General features: G+C 49.9%; 6 protein-coding genes and 1 non-coding gene across 7 annotated transcripts; 1 reads left to right on the top strand and 6 right to left on the bottom strand.

Moving 5' to 3' along the window:
• Positions 1-440: 440 nt before the first annotated feature.
• Aud_002124 (histone deacetylase hosB) lies at positions 441-4,007 on the bottom strand (the record flags this gene model as incomplete). Its single annotated transcript, XM_043296125.1, has 1 exon — positions 441-4,007. One exon carries the CDS (start codon positions 4,005-4,007, stop codon positions 441-443), a length of 3,567 nt encoding a protein of 1,188 aa, XP_043152060.1.
• A 717-nt stretch (positions 4,008-4,724) lies between these two features.
• Aud_002123 (uncharacterized protein) lies at positions 4,725-5,018 on the bottom strand (the record flags this gene model as incomplete). The annotated part of the gene is made up of 1 exon (XM_043296124.1): positions 4,725-5,018. One exon carries the CDS (start codon positions 5,016-5,018, stop codon positions 4,725-4,727), a length of 294 nt encoding a protein of 97 aa, XP_043152059.1.
• A 1,775-nt stretch (positions 5,019-6,793) lies between these two features.
• Positions 6,794-7,651, top strand: Aud_002122 (YggS family pyridoxal phosphate enzyme; the record flags this gene model as incomplete). Its single annotated transcript, XM_043296123.1, has 1 exon — positions 6,794-7,651. One exon carries the CDS (start codon positions 6,794-6,796, stop codon positions 7,649-7,651), a length of 858 nt encoding a protein of 285 aa, XP_043152058.1.
• Positions 7,652-7,943: 292 nt separating this feature from the next.
• Aud_002121 (AP-2 complex subunit alpha) lies at positions 7,944-10,928 on the bottom strand (the record flags this gene model as incomplete). Its single annotated transcript, XM_043296122.1, has 4 exons — positions 7,944-8,057; positions 8,113-10,031; positions 10,090-10,424; positions 10,477-10,928. The coding sequence occupies 4 exons, from the start codon at positions 10,926-10,928 to the stop codon at positions 7,944-7,946; spliced, it is 2,820 nt and encodes a 939-aa protein (XP_043152057.1).
• A 719-nt stretch (positions 10,929-11,647) lies between these two features.
• Positions 11,648-11,734, bottom strand: Aud_002120. The gene has a single exon. It is a non-coding gene; the product is annotated as a tRNA-Thr (tRNA).
• Positions 11,735-14,100: 2,366 nt separating this feature from the next.
• Aud_002119 (putative copper resistance protein Crd2) lies at positions 14,101-14,553 on the bottom strand (the record flags this gene model as incomplete). The annotated part of the gene is made up of 3 exons (XM_043296121.1): positions 14,101-14,180; positions 14,235-14,330; positions 14,394-14,553. 3 exons carry the CDS (start codon positions 14,551-14,553, stop codon positions 14,101-14,103), a joined length of 336 nt encoding a protein of 111 aa, XP_043152056.1.
• A 1,315-nt stretch (positions 14,554-15,868) lies between these two features.
• On the bottom strand, positions 15,869-17,598 carry Aud_002118 (homeobox domain-containing protein; the record flags this gene model as incomplete). Its single annotated transcript, XM_043296120.1, has 4 exons — positions 15,869-16,236; positions 16,297-16,940; positions 17,004-17,141; positions 17,219-17,598. The coding sequence occupies 4 exons, from the start codon at positions 17,596-17,598 to the stop codon at positions 15,869-15,871; spliced, it is 1,530 nt and encodes a 509-aa protein (XP_043152055.1).
• Between the last annotated feature and the right edge of the window lie 3,394 nt (positions 17,599-20,992).

The following is a 20,992-nucleotide window of genomic DNA, read 5'->3' as shown; positions in this document are numbered from 1 at the left end:
CTGGATGAGGCGCAGTAACGCGGAGAAGAAGATTCCAGTGTGGCTGTGGCGCTGATTATCTGATCTAGAGATCCGGAGATCTGGAGATAAGCAAAGCACATCATCTGCACCTCTCTATTTGTTCCACTTTGTGTGGTGTTCTCGACCATTGCGTAATCGTTAGGCGCCGACACAGGAACTTGACTTAAATAATAGTACACAGAGAAGTTAATTAGTTGAATTTAATCCATTCTTATGATGTAACCTAAGCATCACTAGTGAAGAGACAAGGCTGGTTAAGACCCAAACTAACAAACTCAGTACAACTCAGGGGGTATATTCAAACATGAGACTAAATCAACAAGAGAAAGGCATATTGGATAACATAAAGAACTGGCAAGGTTAGCGCATGGAGTCCGGAGCGGGAACAGAAGGGAAAGACATTCAAAGATCGAAGTGAATCAGTGTTGTTCATGTTTATGATTGTGATCATGCATAAGATCAGGATGACCAGTCCCTGCATTATCACTATGGCTGAAAAGCCTTGGCTGCTGCATAGCTAAGGCCTGCTCCTCCTTAGGAACAGTGCTTGCCGGCGCAAAAGGAATAGGGCCGCTGGACGTAAGAACGGGAAGTCCATTCATTGTCTGACGCGCGGTTGTTGGTGGTGTGTATACAGTAGGCCGAGCGGGGAGGGATTCTGAAGCCAATGAGGACGGGGTAGCTGTCCCAGAAGGAGGCTCCTGCGTCGAGGCAGAACCAGACACTGGCACATCCTTTGGTCTTTCCCAGCGAGGGCGATCAATAGTGACGTTGCTCAAGAGCGGCATTTTATTTTCAGCCAAAGGATCAGGAGACGAAACAACGAGCTCCTCTGGTGCGTTTTCTGGGCTCTCCTGCTTCACCCGACGCATGTCCCCGTTGGAGTCGACTAAATTCGGACGAGAAGGCATCTGAGAGATGCTAGGACTCGGCGAGGGGTGAGAAGTCCCTCTGGCAGTAGAAGCATGCGCGGTCGTGGTGAGGCTTGAGGCTTTCTTGGAGGATCTCGGTGTCCTGGATGTTGTCGGCCTGGGAGCGCGCCTTTGACGTTCCTCTGTCGCTTTTCTCTCTTTCTCGCGAGCGGCGTGTTCTTCAGGGGTAGGCACCTTCAATTTGATACTCAGTTTCTTCACGCCGGCTGCCAAATCGTCCAAATCTACAGGTCTGGAATCCGTCTTCTCGGTCATTGCCGCCTGTGTTTTGTCGGAAATGATCTTCTGATCATCGCCAGTGGCTGGTTTTGAGAGAAAACCAGACGGCACGCGCGGTACAGGAGGCACCTTGGGACCCTCAGTCCGTTTGGGAGCAGCGGACCGTGACGGAGTACTCGATCTGCGGCTGCTAGGAGACTCCGGTGGATAATTACCCGCGGCTATGCTGGATTGTACGGGCGTTTCGCTGGCCCCAACGTTCAACGAGCTCGAATTGTTTGGGCCAGTCTCGGCTGTACCCGAAGGCTTAGAAGCAGTCGGAGTTGTGCTTTTCCTCCGAGTTGGCCTGACCGCAGGCGAGCTATCAGCAGTTGAACTTGGCAGGTCACCAGGGTCGATAGTAATCCTCCGAGTGCTCTTCGTAACCTTTTTCTTTGGGGTCTCCGCCTTTGGGCTGCTAGGCAAAGAAGCCTTGGTCTTTCTCGTCCGTAGCTGCATCCGATTTCCTTCCAGTGCCGCTGAAGCTGCTGATGCTGCGTTAGTGGCCTTCTGAGCGGCATGGGCGGCAGCCACAGCGGTCTGACGCTCCCGCCGAATGCGTGAAGCTTCTGCATTAAGTTCTTCCGGACGATAACTCGTGGTCTGACGATGGCTGGGAATAAGGATTTTAGATAATTCATGTGCTGCCGTAGCCCAGCCTACCTCTGGCAAGGGTACAACATCCGAGCTCGCCTGTGAGCCAGTAGATTTGCGATCTCGAGGGGGAGTCACGACTTTGGCAGTGAAAGATTGCGTTGGTGCAAAATAGGTGCGAGCAGACTTTGACTTTGGCGCTGTGGCAGGAGGTGGATAGACAAGCGACTCCAGTTCCTCGAGTCTTGTTGGCGCCCACCACCCATTATCGTAACCAATATCAGACGGGGTGCGCCTTGCTTCAGCTGGAGCATTGTTGTCCGATACATGCAAGCGATCAAACATTTCGGAAGCCAGGCCGACTTGCTGCTCATGGTTGATGACGGCCGAAATCGTCGATGTGTCTCCCAGCGCTGCGAGATGACTGAGGACGCCGCTGGTCAATGCTCGATTACTATATCCCCCTTCCAAGACGCTGATGACACGCCCATCTACTCCTAGCCCTTCTTCCTGCGCCATCTGCACAACATCCGCAGTGAACTTTGCATAGAACTCGGTCGGTACATTCACTTGATGCCTCTGCATACCGGAGCCCTCCCACTCACTCGCGTCAAATCCTGCAGAAATGAAAATTGCCGCTTTTGGCGGAGTGTCGCCGGGCGCGCTATCAAGCAGGCGTTCGGTGTGCAGACGTAGAAAAGCGCGCGCTTTCTCTAACAGTACGGTGTATTTGGCGGCATAGATATCCCAGAACTCCTCGTCAGACTTCCACGTCTCCAAGTGGATATTCCAAATCGACTGACCGTGGGCCTTATCGATACACACACTGGCGTTCCGCACCTTCTCAAAATCACCATATTCGCAAGGGAATGAGTTGATGTCATGCAAGCTGAAGTAGCCGACTCTCGTTTTCTTGTAATTGGCCGCATTCCAGACGGCTGACACGGCTTTCTGATTCTGTTCCCATGCAATATCTTGCGAACCGTCGCCATGATGCAGGTCGAAATCCAGGATAGCGGCATGGGTCAGGCCATGGGTCATGGCAGCGTAGGTTATCCCCACATGTACATTGTTGATCCAGCAAAATCCAGATGGATGAGAGGTAGAGCAATGGTGGCCAGGGGGTCGAATACAGACGAAGGCTCTTTTGGTAGTGTTGGAATTGAAGACGGCATCGACACCTTCACAGACTCCGCCGAGCGCGCCCTCAAAGGCATTCAAGGATTCGGAGCAAAGGTAAAGGTCGCCGTCATTAAGCGGAGCTTTTTTGGCAGATTCCCCGTCCTTTCCTGAGCTGCGCGGCCGAACCAACTCTTTGCCATTCAGAGCAAGTCTTGATTCTGCCGCATCACACATGGTTTTCAGCTCATCCATCCACTTGGTCCCGTGCACATGAGTAACAGCCGCAGAAGTGAGAGGCAGAGTTCGCGACGTCTTGCGGATTTGGAACGGCGGCGCGGGGAGCTGATGTAGATCAAGGTCAGGATGAGGCGCAAAGCGCTTTCCAGCATGGCGGCCGGCCATGAGGACATAAGCCGCGGATACTCCCACCACACAAGCTTGTATCCTCTCGGGCCGTTCGACGATGTAACTCAAGGCGGTTTTCGACGTTCGTGGCCGCGAGAAACGATGGCCGTAGCATGCGTCATGAACGACCACCACGACTTTGGAATGTAGGTCGGTGGATTGGTGCAAGTCGACTTCTCGTTGGAAGAAATCAGCAGCAACAGAAGCCGCGGTGGGCGCAGCTTGCTCCTGAGGTTTTTTGGACGGCATATTTGACGTGGAAGTGGGGGAAGTCGCGAAGTTGGAGGACGAAGAGCGTCGCGATAGACTGGGACGAGGCGAAGTTGTGCCTGCGCTATTGTGCGCAGATCGAAGCGACGCGGTCGATGATCGCTTTTTCAGGCTGGAGGTGGATTTCCGTCGTTCATCTCGTTCATCTCTCAGAGAATTAGAACTGACAGTTCTTCGCGGTGCAGGATGCGCCAGATCAACAGAAGAACGCACGGGGACGTCCGCAGGCGACAGTAACGAAGATGGGGATAACGCGGCTGGAGAGGCTGGAAGAGGAGTCGCGGCCGCTGAAGCAATTGTCAAATGATTCAGACTATTGGTTAGATCGTTGGGAGTGGGTGTGGGAGGTGGTGATGGTGCAGTGAATGTCGCCTGGGTAGGCTCGTCGCGCATGGAGGGGTCCATGATGGCGATAGAAGTGGCATTTGCACGTTAATCAAATGCTGAGACAGAAACTGCCAGCGTAACGCGTTACTTTTTGAGAAAGATGAGATACAATGGACTGAATTATAGTTATCCGAAGCAGATTAGGAGATGGGAAGTCGAAAGGAGAGAAGCGAAGGGGGGGTGGAACAAGGAGAGAAAACGAGCCATCGTCATTCACCCCCCTCATCCAGCCAAGGGGCAGTCGATCCCTTCCACTCCCCTTCTTCGGCGCCCTTTTTCTCATTATCATTGGGCTGCCGTTACTTGAGTATGACGCGGATCAAACGATGATAACAATGGAATGTTTCTTCGTAAGAAGACTCGGAATTTTCCTTAAAGTCGAGAAGTCAAGTTCATTGGCTATTTTATTCAGATCAGAGATACAGAGCAGATCTTCGATCACATGCCGAACCGAGTCGCATAGATGAAGTCGCGCCTTGGAGGTAATCAACTGAATCAATGGAATCTCGAGATTTTCTCTATCGATCGTGATATGGATCTAAATGAATACAAAAGAAGAGGCAGAGAGCAATGGTATCATCACTTTTCCCCAGAAGAGAAACGCCATTCCCAGCCTTCCAGAACACCACAAGCTTCTTCTGAGCTCCCCAAAAATCACCTATCCCAAGTCATAATGCATTAACATTACTGGCATCAAAATTCAGAAAGTCCGTCATGAATAGGAGAGATCCAAACTCAGAAGGTCCGCGCTCGCAGTCCGCGGAATTGGTACCACTTCCTCGATATCGCTGACGTCTTCTCTTGGAGTGAACTGTCCGTTGAGCCGTCCTCGGAGTTGCGCATAGACTTCTTGGTCTTCTTCTCGGACTTGAAGCCTTTAGTGGCGTGGTGGTGGCAGAAGCATTGCATATGTACCGTTTCGATGCTGACACCCTGACAGCCATTGCGCTTGCGAGCGGCGCAGAGACTCTGACCTGCGTCTTCTGCGCATTGGCACCAGGCGTACTGGGTATAGTACTGCCGACACATGATAATTCAGTGTTTATGAACACTATGTGATCTCTTCGTGGTCTTGGTGCGAGACGATTTCAAGCGGGCGAAATTTGGAGTTGTGATGAGTCGGTTCCGCAGCCTTCCGGTGTGTTATCAGGTCAGATCAACAAGGCAAGCCAGACGCCAGGGATGATGTTATCTTCAATATGAATTCAGCTGTATAGTGTCTGATGCACGGTGGAGTCTCAGATCATAAGAGAGTCGCGGCTCGTTGGGGTGACTGTAATGGCTGATGGCCCGAAAGCTTCCATACAATGCTCTCTTTGTCTGCTGCCGGATTCGCAGCTCAGAGTATCCGATTATTGAGAGTCCAGCGGATAATTGTCATAAAGAGAGCGCGCAAAAGAATGCCGCAAGGTTGATTGTGTTTTAATATATGGGTCTGGACGTCAATGTAGTCATGTAGGTTAAGGTTACGGACAGTTGCAGATGCGAATGGGAAGCAGCAATAATCTAGGGTCCAGCCTAGATCTTCCAGAGAAAGAAAGGTTGCAATGACAACGGATAATGACGATGGCAGTGGTGAGTGATGATATAACCGCAATTGATTGTAACTGACGTCAATATACAATGAGTGCTCCCGGTGAAACAGTAGAGTATCACTTTCGGATAGTTATGAATGTCTCATTTCGGCTCCTCCAATATCTCGTAAATCTACTTAGTATTCACATCCTTTACTGTAAGATTTTGTTTCTATTAATATTTTCCTCCGAGCATTGAAGGCTTACTGGCTTACTCAATGGTCCAATCGCCTCTTCTTCCAGGGCTAGATCTCCCGGTGGGCGGTTGATTTAGGCGCCTGCATTTAGATGGAGATGGGACTATCTTACTGTTCAGCTTGGATTTTACATTTTATTCACTCTTTTTGCCCTGCTTTCCGTTTGAATGGGTCCTTTCATCATGAACAATGAATGGACATCAGCCAACTGCGCCTCATGCCAGGCAGCATTGTAATTCTTGGCCGTCGGCAGGCGGATGAAAGGACCGTCAAAGAAGCAAACGACATTTGTCTCAGTTTGAGTCTTTGTCTTAAGAATGAAAATGAGGCATACGAAAGTGTAGCCAGTCAGCTAGAGAATTGATCTAGGATGGAGAATGGATGGAGCCCACGAAATTGGATGGACTGTCTTGCTCCATCTAGCTGTGGGTTTGCCGGACCACTTCGGTGTCAGTCTTGAGGATCCAGATGTACCTTAGTAAATCCGTACCCGTCCTCGTACATTGTTGTATTCCACTCAAATCCGAACTAGTGAGGTCCCGCCAATGCGCCAGATCCCGCCCAGACTCCGACATCCGAAGGATCATCATCGATACTAATCAAAAGAGTCATGACGATGACGATCGCTTCATTCAATTCTGGCCCTGCAGAATTTCGCCGGAAGCGGAAATCGCTAAGTTAACCCCGTCATTCTCACGCTAGTACGTATATAGCTTAGCGGCAGGTGTCTGATACTAGCTTGTCATTCGTCATCAGCGCCAGTTCCCGAGCATCACGTGGCTACCTTGTAAGGCATGCTTGTCTAACCTAACTTGGATTAGCGTGCTACTGCTGTATTGAAATGACTTAAGGTATCTCTCTCCATCGGCCACCGATCCTCGTATATCAACGCAAATTCACTACTACCTGGCAATTGTCACCACTATAAGCAGTATTCTTAATCCTATACGGATCTAATCGACTTCAATCCTGAGCCAGGACTGCACAATCACACCTACCACACCATAAACGAGCTCATGCACGACAACCTCCAATGACTTCCACCGAACAAGAACAACAACAACCCTCACCAACATCAACAACAATCATGCCCGCCTCACCCTCGCGAACAGCAACCCTCATCTCGAACCTCTCTTCCGTGGCCTCGCGTGTCAGCACCGCCGCCCTGAACGCCAACCGCCCCGCCACAAAGTCCATCCGCCTCATCGCCGTCTCAAAACTCAAGCCCGCAGCCGATGTCCTCGCCCTCCATAACCCCCCTACAAATCACCTCCACTTCGGCGAAAACTACCTCCAGGAACTTCTCGAGAAATCAAAGCTCCTCCCGCCCAGTATCCGGTGGCACTTCATTGGCGGGCTGCAGTCGAACAAGTGCGTCATGCTCGCGCGTGACGTCCGCGGGCTCTGGGCCGTCGAGTCCGTCGATAGCGAGAAGAAGGCCTCGCTGCTGGATAGAGGGTGGGGGGAGCGGTCTGAGGAAGTCCGTGGCGTGGCCCATGAGGAGCGGCTGCGTGTGTTTGTGCAGGTGAACACCTCCGGCGAGGAGAACAAGGCTGGGGTGGACCCTGTGGCCGGTGCGGTGCCGCTTGCGCGGTTCATCCGGGAGAAGTGTCCGCGGTTGAGGCTGCAGGGGGTGATGACTATCGGGGCGATTGCACGGTCCAAGGCTACGACGCCGGAGACGGAGAATGAGGATTTTGTGTGTCTGCGCGAGACGCGGGATCGCATCGTTAGGGAGCTGGGGCTGCAGGGTGCCGATGCCGAGCTGGAGCTGAGTATGGGCATGAGTGAGGACTTTGAGGGCGCGATCAAGCTGGGGAGTGATGAGGTGCGTGTCGGGACGACGATTTTCGGTGAGCGGCCGCCCAAGTCCGAGGCAAAGGTGGTGTAGATGATGTTGGGGAGAGTGATGATTTACGACATTTGCATTACTACTGGCATTGCATCAGAGGTCTTGTCTACCAGCCAGCCCTGCCGCATGGCCGGTGGGAAGATTGCACATATAATTAGGATGTTGTACGGCTTGATTACTGCTCAAAGCCACGGGGATATATGTACCTTGCTAGCATCAATAATTACATCAAAGGTAATCTCGTCTTTGGAGAGAAAGTCCGGAACGAGAGTATTACTAGTCAGTCATAAGACCATCCATCATCTTGTCAGCTGCCTGTTCCCATCTGTGTTCATCGTGAGCCAAACATCTCATCCGATGCGCCTTGCGCCAGTTTCTGCTCCATCTGTCTCGCTAGTGCTTGCGGCACAGCTTCTTGCGTGGCCCGAATGGTAACCCGGAACATCTGCGGAAATCGATATTAGTAAAGTGTAGGGAACTCATGCTCGGCAAATCCCTACCTTGCGTTCATAGTTGGGCTCCAGCCGTAGCAGACATCCAGTCTTCCCGCCATGGAACTGGTACACAGCACATCCGACGATGTTATTGGGATTGGGGTCCACATTCTCCAGGATCCTCCAGCGGAACCCTTCCACAAGGCGTCGTGTAAAGGCCTCAGTGATATTCTTCGCCTTGGCGGTGACACCGAAAGTGTGCTGCGCCTCGAGCGGGGGACCGCCAATCTGCCTCCACCGCTTGAAGAACTCTTCTGCTGACAGATTCGACGGCTCCATGTAGCGGTGCATCAGCACAGGGAGCTGTAGGGTGTAAGCCTGAAGCGCTCCAGCAAGGTACGAGATCCGGATGGTGGGTGCTTCGCTAAACGGCCCGTGAGCCTCAAAGAATAGCGTCTGCTGGGTTTGGCCCGCAGCCGGAACAGAAGGCTCTGGGAGACTCTTGCTATCAATCTTCAGGTTTGGCGCCGCAGGGTTGTCCAGTGTAGTCGTCAAAGACCCGATCGCGAATGAGGATTTGTTGGAGATGTAGATCTTCACGACGCCCATGTGGCCACGATACTCGGACCGCAAGCCAACCTGGATTTGCGCATCCTCGAAAAGCACGCCTTCATCCGCAAAGTATAATCTATTGTACCCTGGTTCCCAGTCAGGCGTAAGATGAGCTGCACTGGCCATATTCGGCGGGGGCGCAGATGGAGCGCTGAGGTCAAGCCCGGCCAGGTCGCCAGAGGCGTTTGACGTTGCCGCCGACCCGTTGGCTCCGGTTTTGGTACCATGGACAATAGTGGTAAATGTACGCTTAAGTCCGGTGTTCTGTGCTAGGAGAACTTCTTTCTTGTCCGCGTTAGCATCCTTGCCACCCACGACCCAAGTCTTCTTCTCGGTCGTGCCGGCCGTCTTCTGATGCAGCCGAGACAGAAGGATAGAGGTTCGCTCCGAAAATGGAGGCATCTCATCACACACGGTCCGGAGGAGGTCATCCGTGGGAAGCGTTGCCATTGTCAAGTATTCAAAAGCGCGCTGCTGTAACTCGGTATCGGGAGAGTGGCTGTAGAGACGGAAAATGTGCAAGAGTTGTGGCTTGATTTCCGGAAAGAGATTGACAAATTTAATGAAGGAGGATAAGATCATGGCACGAGTGTTGTCGTTACTTGTGATCATCTTCCCTTGCAAAGCCAAGAACTGCTCAATAGGACTCGAGCCTTCATTGTCGGCAATCAAATGACCAAATTCTCCTAGGACATAGCAACCGATCTTGACCAGGCTCTCATGGCAGTCCGTCTTCAGGTAGCCTAAAAGCGTGTGTGCGGCATAGGCTTGTAATTCTTCGTTGTTGGTCACAATCTGGATGACTCGCTGCCATACTTCGTCGTTGACATGGTCGCCTGCCAAGGACAGCAGCTTCAATGTAATGTCGATGTACCACTGGGCATCAGTGGCGTACTTTTCCGTGAGAATCGCAACCTTGAGTACCATCTCTTCTCGAATGGCGTAGTCCGCGGTCTGCAGGTACCGTAGGAGTTCGTTCACAATGGGAGCCGCATTTGTGGTGTCGCACATGCTATAGATCAGGTCCAATCCTTTGCGCCGCACGCTGATATCTCGATCTCGAAGCGAACCTAAGATTATGTTCTGATGCTTCTTGATGGGGTCAAGAGTTTCGGCCCTGGCGGCGAAGTGCGTCATGGCCTCCAAACCGAGGTAGCGGACATTTGTCTCTCGAGACTGAATGTATTTACCCAAACGGGAGGATATTTGCATCATGAGGTTATGCTCAGTATCTAGATGAATAAGGAGGTTGATAGCCTCGAAGAGAATGGCATTTTGAGCATTGTTTTGCTGGACATTCTTTGGTGTATCCATGGCCGCAGTCATGATCTGTTGCAGGGATGCTCGAATGATCTCCCGGACGTGACTGTCCTCTGTAAGAGGTGTGAGTCTGAGAAAGGAAAGCCTGTATGATAAAGATAGACCACTTACGTGAGGGCGGATAGTACTGAAGTAAGCGCAGCAGTTTGACCTGGATCCAAGGACAGGGCACACGGTAGTACAGATAATCAGGTGCGATTTCGTTGTCGACCACGATCCTCTTGAGACGCTGCGCAGCTTTAATATAGCTCCCCTTGTATTCTTCCGGCCTATCTTGCGCCAATGCCATGATGAGAGATGTGACAGACAAGGTGACACCCATGTCCGGGTCGTCCATCAAAGAGATCATTCGCTCGGCCCATTCGTTTTGCACGATGCCAGGGTATTTTCGGTACAGTCGAAGCAGAGTCAAGGCAGCCTTCTTCTTCACGAAGGCTTTAGATGTCCTACAGCCTTATTAGTCGTCACACTCCAGAGAAACAAAACATCGATACTCACGGGGAAATCAGCAGCCGATGGACGTCCGTACTCAGCGCCTCGCCCATCTCCCGCCCACCAACATTGGCGACAGCATGCAGCGCCAAACAGTTGAACAACTCATTATGATCAAGTAGATCTTTCCGGATACTGTTAACAACCAGATGTAGCAGCTCGTGCTGCTCGTGCAGGAACAGGGTCACAGCCAGGTACCCAATCTGCTTCTCCGAATATTTATTGGAGGAGATCAAGTTGACAGCCTCCAAATGACCGAAATCAACATCATACCCCTGGATATAGACATATAGCAGTTTGCAGACATATTTCTTCTTCTGGTAGCCGTTCAAGTTGCCGGCCTTGAACTTCTGTCGGATATTGGCCAACTCCTTGTTTACCCGCTTCTCCTCAAGCTCGCGCGCTCGCGCGTTACGCAGATCGGCGATGAACTGCACGAGACCTCGCATGGACGACATGATGGGTTGGGTGGATTATCCAGCACACGCTATGCTTTCTGATACGGGTCGTCGATTCCTCACAAAAGCGCAGACACCACGTCGGTGGATTCGCTCAGTCGGACCGTGTCATACAAACATATCCCGGTTTTTGCGTTCACTTAGTTCGTTGCTCTGAGTTATCCTTCTTCAAAGCATCTGGCACATGGCGGGAACGAGACTGTGCAGCTCTACCAGCACAAACAGGGTCTGGAGGTGATGGCTGCGACAAGGGGTGAAAGCCGTTCGAGGGCAGCACAGGCAATTCGTGAACTTCGTGAGGCCGAAGGGGAAATGTCAGATAAGGCGCACGAATAAGATCGAACCTGGAATGTGACCCATAGAACAGATTACAAGCCAAGCTTGAGGTCTTAAAATAGGAGTTCCATGTGCGGTCCGGCTTGCATCAGGAGCAGAGCAACTGTTTCTCCGAGTTGTTAAGCCACTTCCGCTGCCGACCCGCCGGGAGACCCACTGAGACGCAGAGGATTAATGTTGTTGCGATGTGGCGGTGCAGGCACCTCAAAGAGCACAGTTCACGTCGATCAACCAGTCATAAGCACGAATAGACAGGCATCTTCAATATTCAGATGAAAAGTGAAAACGAAATGTGCTGTGCTGAGGAGAATAAGCAAGACAAGCGTAAAATAGGGGCAAAAAATGAATAGGAAAAGGAGTTCAAAAAGCAAAGCATTGCTCTATGCACCCACGCGGGATCGAACCGCGGACCTTTCCATCGCCATTCTTGGCAGTACAAGTGGAATGCTCTACCACTGAGCCATAGGTGCATGTGTGTATTATATAAGCGTACTGTGCTAACGTAATTCCCGGGCGAGCGAAACACCCGACCGAGCGGAACACCCCTCATCGAATTTCAACGCGTTTGAATATTGATTCTATCTACACCACTACCATGCCATCAAAACCGCGTCGCATCTCTCAAAAATTGGTGGAGCAAGAGGGAAGGCTTCAATTAGCAATATCTGCTATAAAAAAGAATGAAATTTCAAGCATTCGCCGCGCTGCAGATATATTTGATGTTCCTCTTTCTACCCTCTACGGCCGAYTGAATGGACGCCAATATCGAATTRAAAAACGTGCCAATGGCTACCGGCTATCTCCTACACAGGAAGAATCATTAGTGGAATGGATACTATCTAGGGATCTACGCGGCGTGCCCCCTAGGCCATCTCATGTGCAGGAAATGGCCAATATCCTTCTCCAAGCAGACGATCTCTCTGGATTCAAACCTGTCGGCAAGAACTGGGTATCTACCTTCATTAAACGACGTGACGAGATTAAAACACGATATGCACGACGGTATAACTATAGTCGAGCTCAATGCGAGGATCCAAAGATTATTAAAGGGTGGTTTGACTGCCTACAACAGATCCAAATGCAATATGGCATCTCCTACGAAGATATCTACAACTTTGATGAAACGGGCTTCGCAATGGGCTTGATTGCGACTACTAAGGTAGTAACAAGAGCTAATATGCCTGGAAAGCCTTATCTCATTCAGCCAGGCAATCGGGAATGGGTTACAACAATTGAATGTGTTAATACCACAGGCTGGGTGCTTCCTTCTTGTATAATCTTCAAGGGGAAGGTTCATATCGAGGGATGGTATCAAGATCAGGCCTTACCACCTGATTGGAGAATCGAAGTCAGTCAAAATGGATGGACAACAGATGAGATAGGCCTTCGATGGCTTCAAAAGGTCTTTATCCCTGCAACAACTAGCCGTACAGTTGGAAGATATCGTCTTCTCATCTTAGACGGCCACGGAAGCCATCTAACGCCTGGCTTTGACAAAGCCTGCAGGGATAATAATATTATTGCTATCTGCATGCCTGCTCATTCTTCTCATCTCTTGCAACCACTAGATGTTGGTTGTTTTGGCCCTTTAAAGCGTGCTTACGGAGGCCTTGTTGAGCAAAAGATGCGCTTAGGATACAACCATATTGATAAGTTTGACTTCCTTAAAGCATATCCAGCAGCTCATCTAGAGGTATTTACACCTCTAAATATCCAAAATGGCTTCGCGGCAGCTGGAATCCACCCTTTGAAGCCAGAGAGGGTGCTTGAGAAGCTAAATATCCATATCTCAACCCCTACCCCCCCTCCAAGCCGTGCATCAACCAACTCATCTTGGCTTGCTACGCCTCATACACTTCGGCAATTACGCAAGCAAGCATCCTCAGTTAAGAAGCTCCTAAAACAACGCTCTCAAAGCCCTTTGACGCCTTCAAAATTAGCTATACAACAGCTTATCAAAGGTTGCGAGATGGCTATGCACAGTGCGGCCCTACTAGCAAAGGAGAACCATGATCTACGCGCAGACAATGAGAAAGAGAAGCAGAAAAGGAAGCAATCTAGACGCCAGATGACTCCTAATAAAGGACTCTCCATCCGGGAAGCTAGGGATCTTATCCAGGCAAGAAATGAGCAAGATGAGATTGGGGGGGCATCCATTGATTCTACACCTCTACCTTTAGAACCACCAAAACGCGCGCCACCAAGGTGTACAAATTGCTTCATTGTAGGGCATATTAGAACTAGATGCCCTACACGCCATACTAGCTAGATCTAGTAAAAATATATTGTTTTGGTTGATTTTGATAGCTTCAAAGGTGCAAAGGCATTGAAATTCGATGAGGGGTGTTCCGCTCGGTCGGGTGTTTCGCTCGCCCGGGAATTACGTTATATGAAGCAGTGTTATTGTAAGAGCTTCATGGCTGAAGCATCTGCTCTATATGGTTCTTGCTGGTGTAGGCACAGAAAACATTAGTAGGCTTAGAATGACACTTTGCCTAGAGTACGTTGACAGCCGAGTAAAAAATATTCTTGACAGGCAGCCGGTCATAAGCATACTAACTACTACTAGGACAATGTCGTGTCCACACTTCCAACTACGAGGGCTACAATTACAAAATAAAAACGTCTAAAATCAAGACAACCACTTAGGATTGCGCTATCGTAAAATCATGGAACGAGCACAAGCTCAACCAAAGCCGCCAGTAACAATGCAGCCATGACGAATGCCAGCTATGATACAATAATTCCTCAAATTACCAAGCAACCCCCTAACACCGAGAAGAAAATCCCAGGCCCAGTGAAAAAAACATAAACGTCATCAAATGCGACAAAACACTCAAGCACGAGTGGTGAAATCAATCTCGATGGCTTCAGCCGCCGCATCAACCGCGCTAGCCTTCTCACAGGTGCAGGACGCTATATCCCGGTCAGTAACTAAGCCATAAGGGTTCTCCGCTCGATGCAACTTACTAGACGGTCTCTTGCCGCAGGGGCACGCATCACCCGTCACGGGGTGGTTCTCGGTGGTTGCGCGCTCACAGGTACATTGTCCAGCCGGACGGGCTCCTACCAACAGAGTAAGTCATTTGATCTCCAGTCGGCAAAGTGCAAATTCCAACGGGGACTTACGGCATGAGCATCTGGGTCCGGAGATGGTGTTTTCGGTGGCAGACTTGTTGCAGGTGCAGTGGAGGGCGTTCTCTTTGCCGCAGGAGCACTTGGCCTGGGCTGCGCAGACACAGCTTCCGTCACCGGAGTTTCTGCAGCAGGTAGAAGATGGGTGGACCATTTTGTCTTTTGTCTTGCTAGGCGGTTTTGAGTAGATTGTGCTGGAAGTCGAAGATTCTCTGAGACGAGAACGGTGATGCTTGAAGTTCTTCTGAAGGTTGTAGGATGATGTATGACGTAACCGAAACAATGAGGAAAACTCGATTAGATCCAACGATTGCAATGCCAACGGACAAAGTAAGGCTGGCAAACGAGCTCTTGAGAATGAATCTTTTGAAGCAATTATTTGAACTAATGCTGATGAAAATGTAAAGAATTATCGCGAACTTCAGCAGTATTTATATCCTCAATTGCATGACCATGGCCTGCAACCTGGTAATCGTGGGATTAGCAATGTCCGCTCGTTGATTGGTTATAACTCCAGATCCCGTGACTCATTTTCAGCAATTCCGTTGCTTGTGATTTGCTGCGGAATCTGGGGTTATTTACTGCGACAATGACTGGACGATCTCCGCCCGAAAGCTGCGATTCATGGGCGACTGGTGGATGGTGAATTACTTTTTACTATGCTCTGATTCGATGTCCACCAAGTACCTGGATCTGCCTGAGGAAGAAGCCTGCCTCTCAGTAATAGCAGTCCACCTATTGGGCCGATGGGGGGTGACCTTTTCTTTATGGTCCCTATACCTACGTAATCAGCTACTAACTTAAGCCGTTTGATTGGTCTGGCGTACCCTTGCACTCAACCTGACCTCGACAAAAGCTTTCATGTTACTGGGCGAGGATAACTGGCATTCGAAGCCCCAAGTCATACTTATCAAAACACGCTCCCGGCCTCTGTGGTTGGTGCTGGTTATATTTAACTGTATGCATATTATTGTACAATAGTGATCCTTCTGGTTACAGATCCGTGCACAATGGGAACCCACCAGGGTACTGGCACAGATATAAAGAGATCACAGGACCGCAGTGTGTCCCTTGGTGTGAAATTGAAGAGATGAGCCAAAGAAAAATGAGGAAACATACAAAGAAACAGATGCCATGCCATGCCCTCCCCATAGACGAAAGAAAAAAAAAAAGAAAAAGCAAAAAGATAAAATGCAAAGTATTTCCCTCCCTTGAAACCGGATTGTCAAATGCAGAGATGAGGTCACGCAAGAAAGAAGAGAGGATCATTGGACAGCCATTGGAAAGAGATGTAGAGTCCCATGGCCCACGAATATTGAGCAGGTTCACCAATCAGCGTCGTATGGAGGATTATAAGTATGATTTAGACATTAGGTTGGCCCGTTCTGTGCACTATACAGAACAGGGAGCGAAAGGTAGTTTTTTATGGAGAAGGAGGAATGGAGCGAATCTTTCCGGTTGTTCCCATGTCACATGTAGCCGGCATAGTCGTAGGATGCGTTGCCAAATTTCCCTCGCAAAGGGTCCAGGATCTGAGGCGATTGATTGATCCGGTCTTCAGTAGAGACGGCCACCTGGGGAACATGTGATGAGTCCGGTGGGAAGGAAGCAGGGAGGCTCATACTCGAAGCGTTGGCTTGCGAATAAGGTATTCCCGCTTGCATGCTGTACGGGTGATGCTCGTAGGAGAAAGGTCGGTACTCAGGTGCATCTGAGACTGGTATCGAGTGTAATGAGGGCATGTGTCGGGGTTGCATATGCGAGTTCATCTCTATGCTGCCATAGCCTTTTGGAGCTGGCATAGTGAGTGTGGTTTGGTAGCTCGGGACCTGCTGGTCTGTTCGGGGCGCGTTAGTCTACAATACTTCGAAATAAACATGAGAAGAGGGTCGCATACTGTGGTTGTCTACGTTGTATGGCAGGGGCTGTTCCTGCTGGCCGGTAGGCGACACAGAGCCTTCCATGGGCCGAGAATGATCGTAGCCCACGACCATTCCATTGGCTGGTCTGGGAATCCCATAGTCCATGGGACGCCGCGCGTATGGCAAGCCGGGATGGCTGAGTGGTTCGACTCCCGGCCTCGAGAACCTGCCAGGCAAATGTAGTCCTGTGTTGAATGAGACTTCGGAGAAACTGCTGGACCTAGGGAAAGGAAAGGCCCCGCGCGTGTTTCGTTGTAGCTCTGGTAGGGTCGCTGCCGGTCGAGGTCCAAGAATGCTATGTTGGGGATAATGTTCGGGTGTCCTGTCAGGGCCAGCTGAAGGGAAACAATTTCCTGTGGTCGATGACGAACTCAGCGGGGAAACCACGTATTCGTCATCATTGATACGTTGTAGTCCGTCCGTAAGAAGCATCTTCAGAGAATTAGAATCCGTACTAGACGCCATGTAGTTTCGGGGTGACGCAACTGGTGTCTCTGATAGTGTTTTGTTATCAAATGGGGTACGCAGAACCTGAGTTGTGTCAAAATCATCGGGTAAAGCCCGGGACTTTAACATCCTCTCTCGATCGTTGCTTGTGAGTCGCTTGAGTTTGGCTCGCCTGAAACACATGGATTAGTGGACCAATACGGGCCAAGGGGGAATCCACACAGGGGAAGAATACCTATTCTGAAACCAGACTTGTACTTGACGAGGAGTCAGTCCAGGAATCTCCCTCGAGAGACGTTCACGGTGTGCAGCATCTGGGTGTGCTTGACGAGTGAATTCGCTCATCAGAAAACGGGTCTGATTGTGTGTCAGGCTGCAGATGTTGATTAGTTTTCTTTTGCTGAGCAAAATGCCACAACTCGGAAGGATCAAGTTATCGTAAAAGCTTACCGGAACCGCTTCATCTTCTTTTTGTCAGACTTTGCGTCAGAGGAGTTCTTGTGATCTCCGCCTTCGTCCGAAGATATGCCCATAGCCTCGCCATCATCCTTCTCATCCCCTCGCGCCTCTTCCTGAGGCCGCTTCTTTGCTTCCAGTGTAGATGCCTTCGGAGCAGAGGGGCTGGCCGGTTTTGAGACCCCAGAAGGATGAGATTCGCTGTGGTTCAGCTGATCCAGCCTCATTCGTGACAGCGTCTCTTCTGTGCTTCTGCTTTCTGCTTCCTTTGGTGGAGGCATCTCTGCCTCCGAACTCCGTGCATGGTTAGATGTTGCCGCAGGGATAGTTGCTGAAAAGGCATTTTCAGCCTTGAGTACAGCATTTGGTTGCATGTCGAATGCCAGCTTCTGAACCGAATGGCCTCCCTTCTCCCCTGGGTAGGGCAACCTCGGCGGGTTCACCCTTGATCTCGAAAGTACCTGTTCACTATTCCAGGAAGTTGATGGTAGGTGGTTCGTGATCGCAGAGAGATGAGATGTAGCAGGAGGCGACAACGATGACAGCCAGACGCAAGGCCCACTGATTGACATGATAGAGAGGTCTCTTCTCGCGTCAGGCAAGATTCGCAATTGGAAGAGAGCAGCCAGGTCGAGGGGCTTCTTGAAATCACAATGTGGGAGAGCAACGGAAACTCAGGAGAGAAGAAAGAATGTCTTCCAAGATCTTGAAGTGAATCAGAACCGTACCAGGTGGGTCTCAAAGTAATGTCCGGGCGCTTGCTGAAGAAGCTCAGGATCTCCGAGTCGGGTCCGTCAGGCAAATCAGAGGCGAGGATAAAGGGAAATAATACAGGGGATGTACTGGTATAGTACCGCAGTGCTGTTCAGGTTGTTCTCCAGGCAATATCCAGTGCGCGTCAAAGGAAACAAACCAGAGAGGTAGATGTAGTCGTCGTTGATTAAGGAGCACCACTATGCGAAGCGAAGAAGACTGTTGTCTCAAGGCTAATGCGATAGCCCTCCTTCTCCTATTTTACTCCTCGACTCGACTTAATACGTGTTCGTCCCTTTTCCGAAAAGATAAAAGGAGAACGGCAAATATCGATTGAGACTGAGGGCCAACAGTAAGAGAATGGAGAATGATCCGCCGATGGGTCCTGGAAACGGCCGGGGAGTGACCGGACTCTGGGTAGGTAAAACTGGTAACGGTAGAAGGGTTTACAGTGAATATTAAGCAATCAACAGTGCGTAGGTGGCCAGGCGACAACAGAACGAAACGAACAAAAGTGGAAATGAGCCAAACGGCTAATCTAATCATCAAATAAGGCCAGCATTGGGGTGAATCATAGGAGATTAGACCAAGCACCAAGGCCCAGTTCGAGTCCCAAAGTGATCCACCGGAGGCCCCAAAGTTTGCCAGTCTAGCAGATGAGGATGATGCTAAGGATGCAGCAGTAGGCTCAGTTAATTTCCTCACTGCCACTCATTGGACAATCAGCCAGAGACGTGCTTACCTATTATGCTGAATGAATGACCATGGGATTCAGACGGAGACCCCCGGGCATATGATATGGCTACTCTGAAGGAGATATACTAGGTATCTATCCTTTATGGTGTCAAAAATTCTACCTGAGGGGGAGTCTAAAAAACAGATATAGTACAAATATAAGAAAAACTCCAAAAGTTAAAATAAAACCAAATAAAACAACCGCTTCAGGGCCATGGTAAAGTCGATACAAACTCTAAGATGGACGGGCCATAGCTTGATGGTTCGGGAGACGAAGATCTTGGACCATGCTGACAATGCTACGAATAGGTACTACTAAAATGCTACCGCTTCTGATCGCCCTTTGGTGGCGCCTTGTCCGTAGAAGTGACGATTGGCGTCAAGTCTAGCACTCGAGGTCAGGCCAGGTTGCAGGTGACAAAAGAGGAAAATAGTGGCAGGAAGTAAACCCGGAAAAGGGAAAAAGAGGGGAAGAGGCGACATAAACACCAAAATGACAGAGAGAAAGTGGCGGCAAGCTGACTGGACAGGGGACGGAGCAATTTCTCCATATTGTAGGCTCGGTGATGTTGTATTCGGTTTATTTCTAATGGATACAGCCGGAAAGCTAAGGCACTAGGTATCCAGAGCCAAGGTACCATGACTAGGGGGATGACTCTCTTAGGTTCAAAACCTCAACAAGGTTATTGTTACCTCTTTCCGTCAGCAAAGACGCTACAGATCTGAATCGACGAAATCAACTGCAAACTCGCCTACATAGAGGAGGAAGATTGGAATCCGTCTTAGGAAGCAAGGCGAGTGTCGCAAGGAGGTACGGTAGCGAACCGAACAACGACTCATGTCAGACCTGTCTAGATTATCAAACTAATTTTGACAGCAGAAAAGAGCGGGAAAAAGGAAGAGGATGAACAAACCGAGACGTACTCACATGCAACGGCTAGTACGGAGGCTTTGATTATCTCTGGCCACTAAGGTTAGTGAGACTGGACTAAACACAAGTTCACGATCGAGGTTCAGGCGCTCAAGTTAGAAATTAGCAGATGAGTACCACAGTAAGCTAGACCGCTAAAAGAAAGCTACCGTTCGGCAACAAGTGTCGTTCTATGAGAGATATTTCTTTTTACCCAAGGGACTGAAAATGCCGCTCCTGGGAAGTGGCACCAGGGAGACGATTTGCGGGTCAATGGAAGCCTGGAACAGCAGAAGTGTCGTTCTAAAGACGCGCACCTGACTGGAGAGATGCTTTCTCTGGCCAACGGTTGTTTAAAAGGGTAAATAGACCCTAGTTGCTTGACTAGCGCTGGTGCCGAGTACGGTCTCTTACGCAGTCGCGCATGAAGGAAAAGGAGGAGTTGCAGTAAACTCCTCTGCAACCTGGACGCTGCTATGTAGCCTCTGCCCTTGAGTGAAATACCAAGCCCTCTGTGAACCGTACTCCGTACTGTATTCGAAATCTGAGACTGTGCCAGTAAGAAACCAACAATAATTCGTTGTCCTTTGGGACACCATGTGGAAGACGTACCGAAGACGCTAACAATGCGTTGGCTCCATAAGCCGCCGGAGACCCGGGGCGGCCGCCTGTTCCAGAGGTCAAGCGAGCAGATCAATGATACCGTACATCTTCCTTTAGTTCTTCTGTATTTTTTTTTCTTTATTTTCCCGTTCGTTTTTGGTTTTATTTACTTTTGTCCTTTTCTTTTTCTCCATTTTCTCCATTTTATTTCTTTTGTTTTCTCCCCCAATTTTGCCCCTTCGTGGCTTGGAATTGAAAGACAACCGAGAGCTTATCGATTGACAGGAAATCGAAGAGACTGGAAGAGACACAGCTGACCCTTGGCGTAGTGGAGCCAGTCGGTCAGTTTAAACTTGAAGAGTACCTAGACATATTTAAACTGCCTCGGGTCGTGTATGAGCGAACCCTGAAACATTGCACGCACACTCATCAAGCAAGAAATACTCACTGGATTGTATGCAATAACAATCCTAAAATGTCTCCATCCTTCTCAGGCATAATGATCAGTGTCGATATTTGCACGTACGCACATGCATGGCATTGCATGCCGCCTGCAACTAACTGGATGCAGAACTAGGAGTCAAAGACAGAACGTATGTGGGAATTTTGTCAGTAACCAGTAGCCTGATTCAGTATAGTTGGATTTTGACTTGCGAATAGCTTGGATTCGCGGAGGAATTTGAGCCATTGACCAGGATTCCAGGCTGGTGGTGTGTCTTCGACAAGCTGACAAGGGTCACAACATCAATGCTCCCATTGTAACGGGT

Source organism: Aspergillus udagawae (assembly GCF_001078395.1).
Source record: "Aspergillus udagawae IFM 46973 DNA, scaffold_11, whole genome shotgun sequence".
Classification (NCBI taxonomy): Eukaryota; Fungi; Ascomycota; class Eurotiomycetes; order Eurotiales; family Aspergillaceae; genus Aspergillus; species Aspergillus udagawae.
The sequence above is the reverse complement of the archived record's forward strand: the minus strand, read 5'-3'. Positions and strand labels throughout refer to the sequence as shown.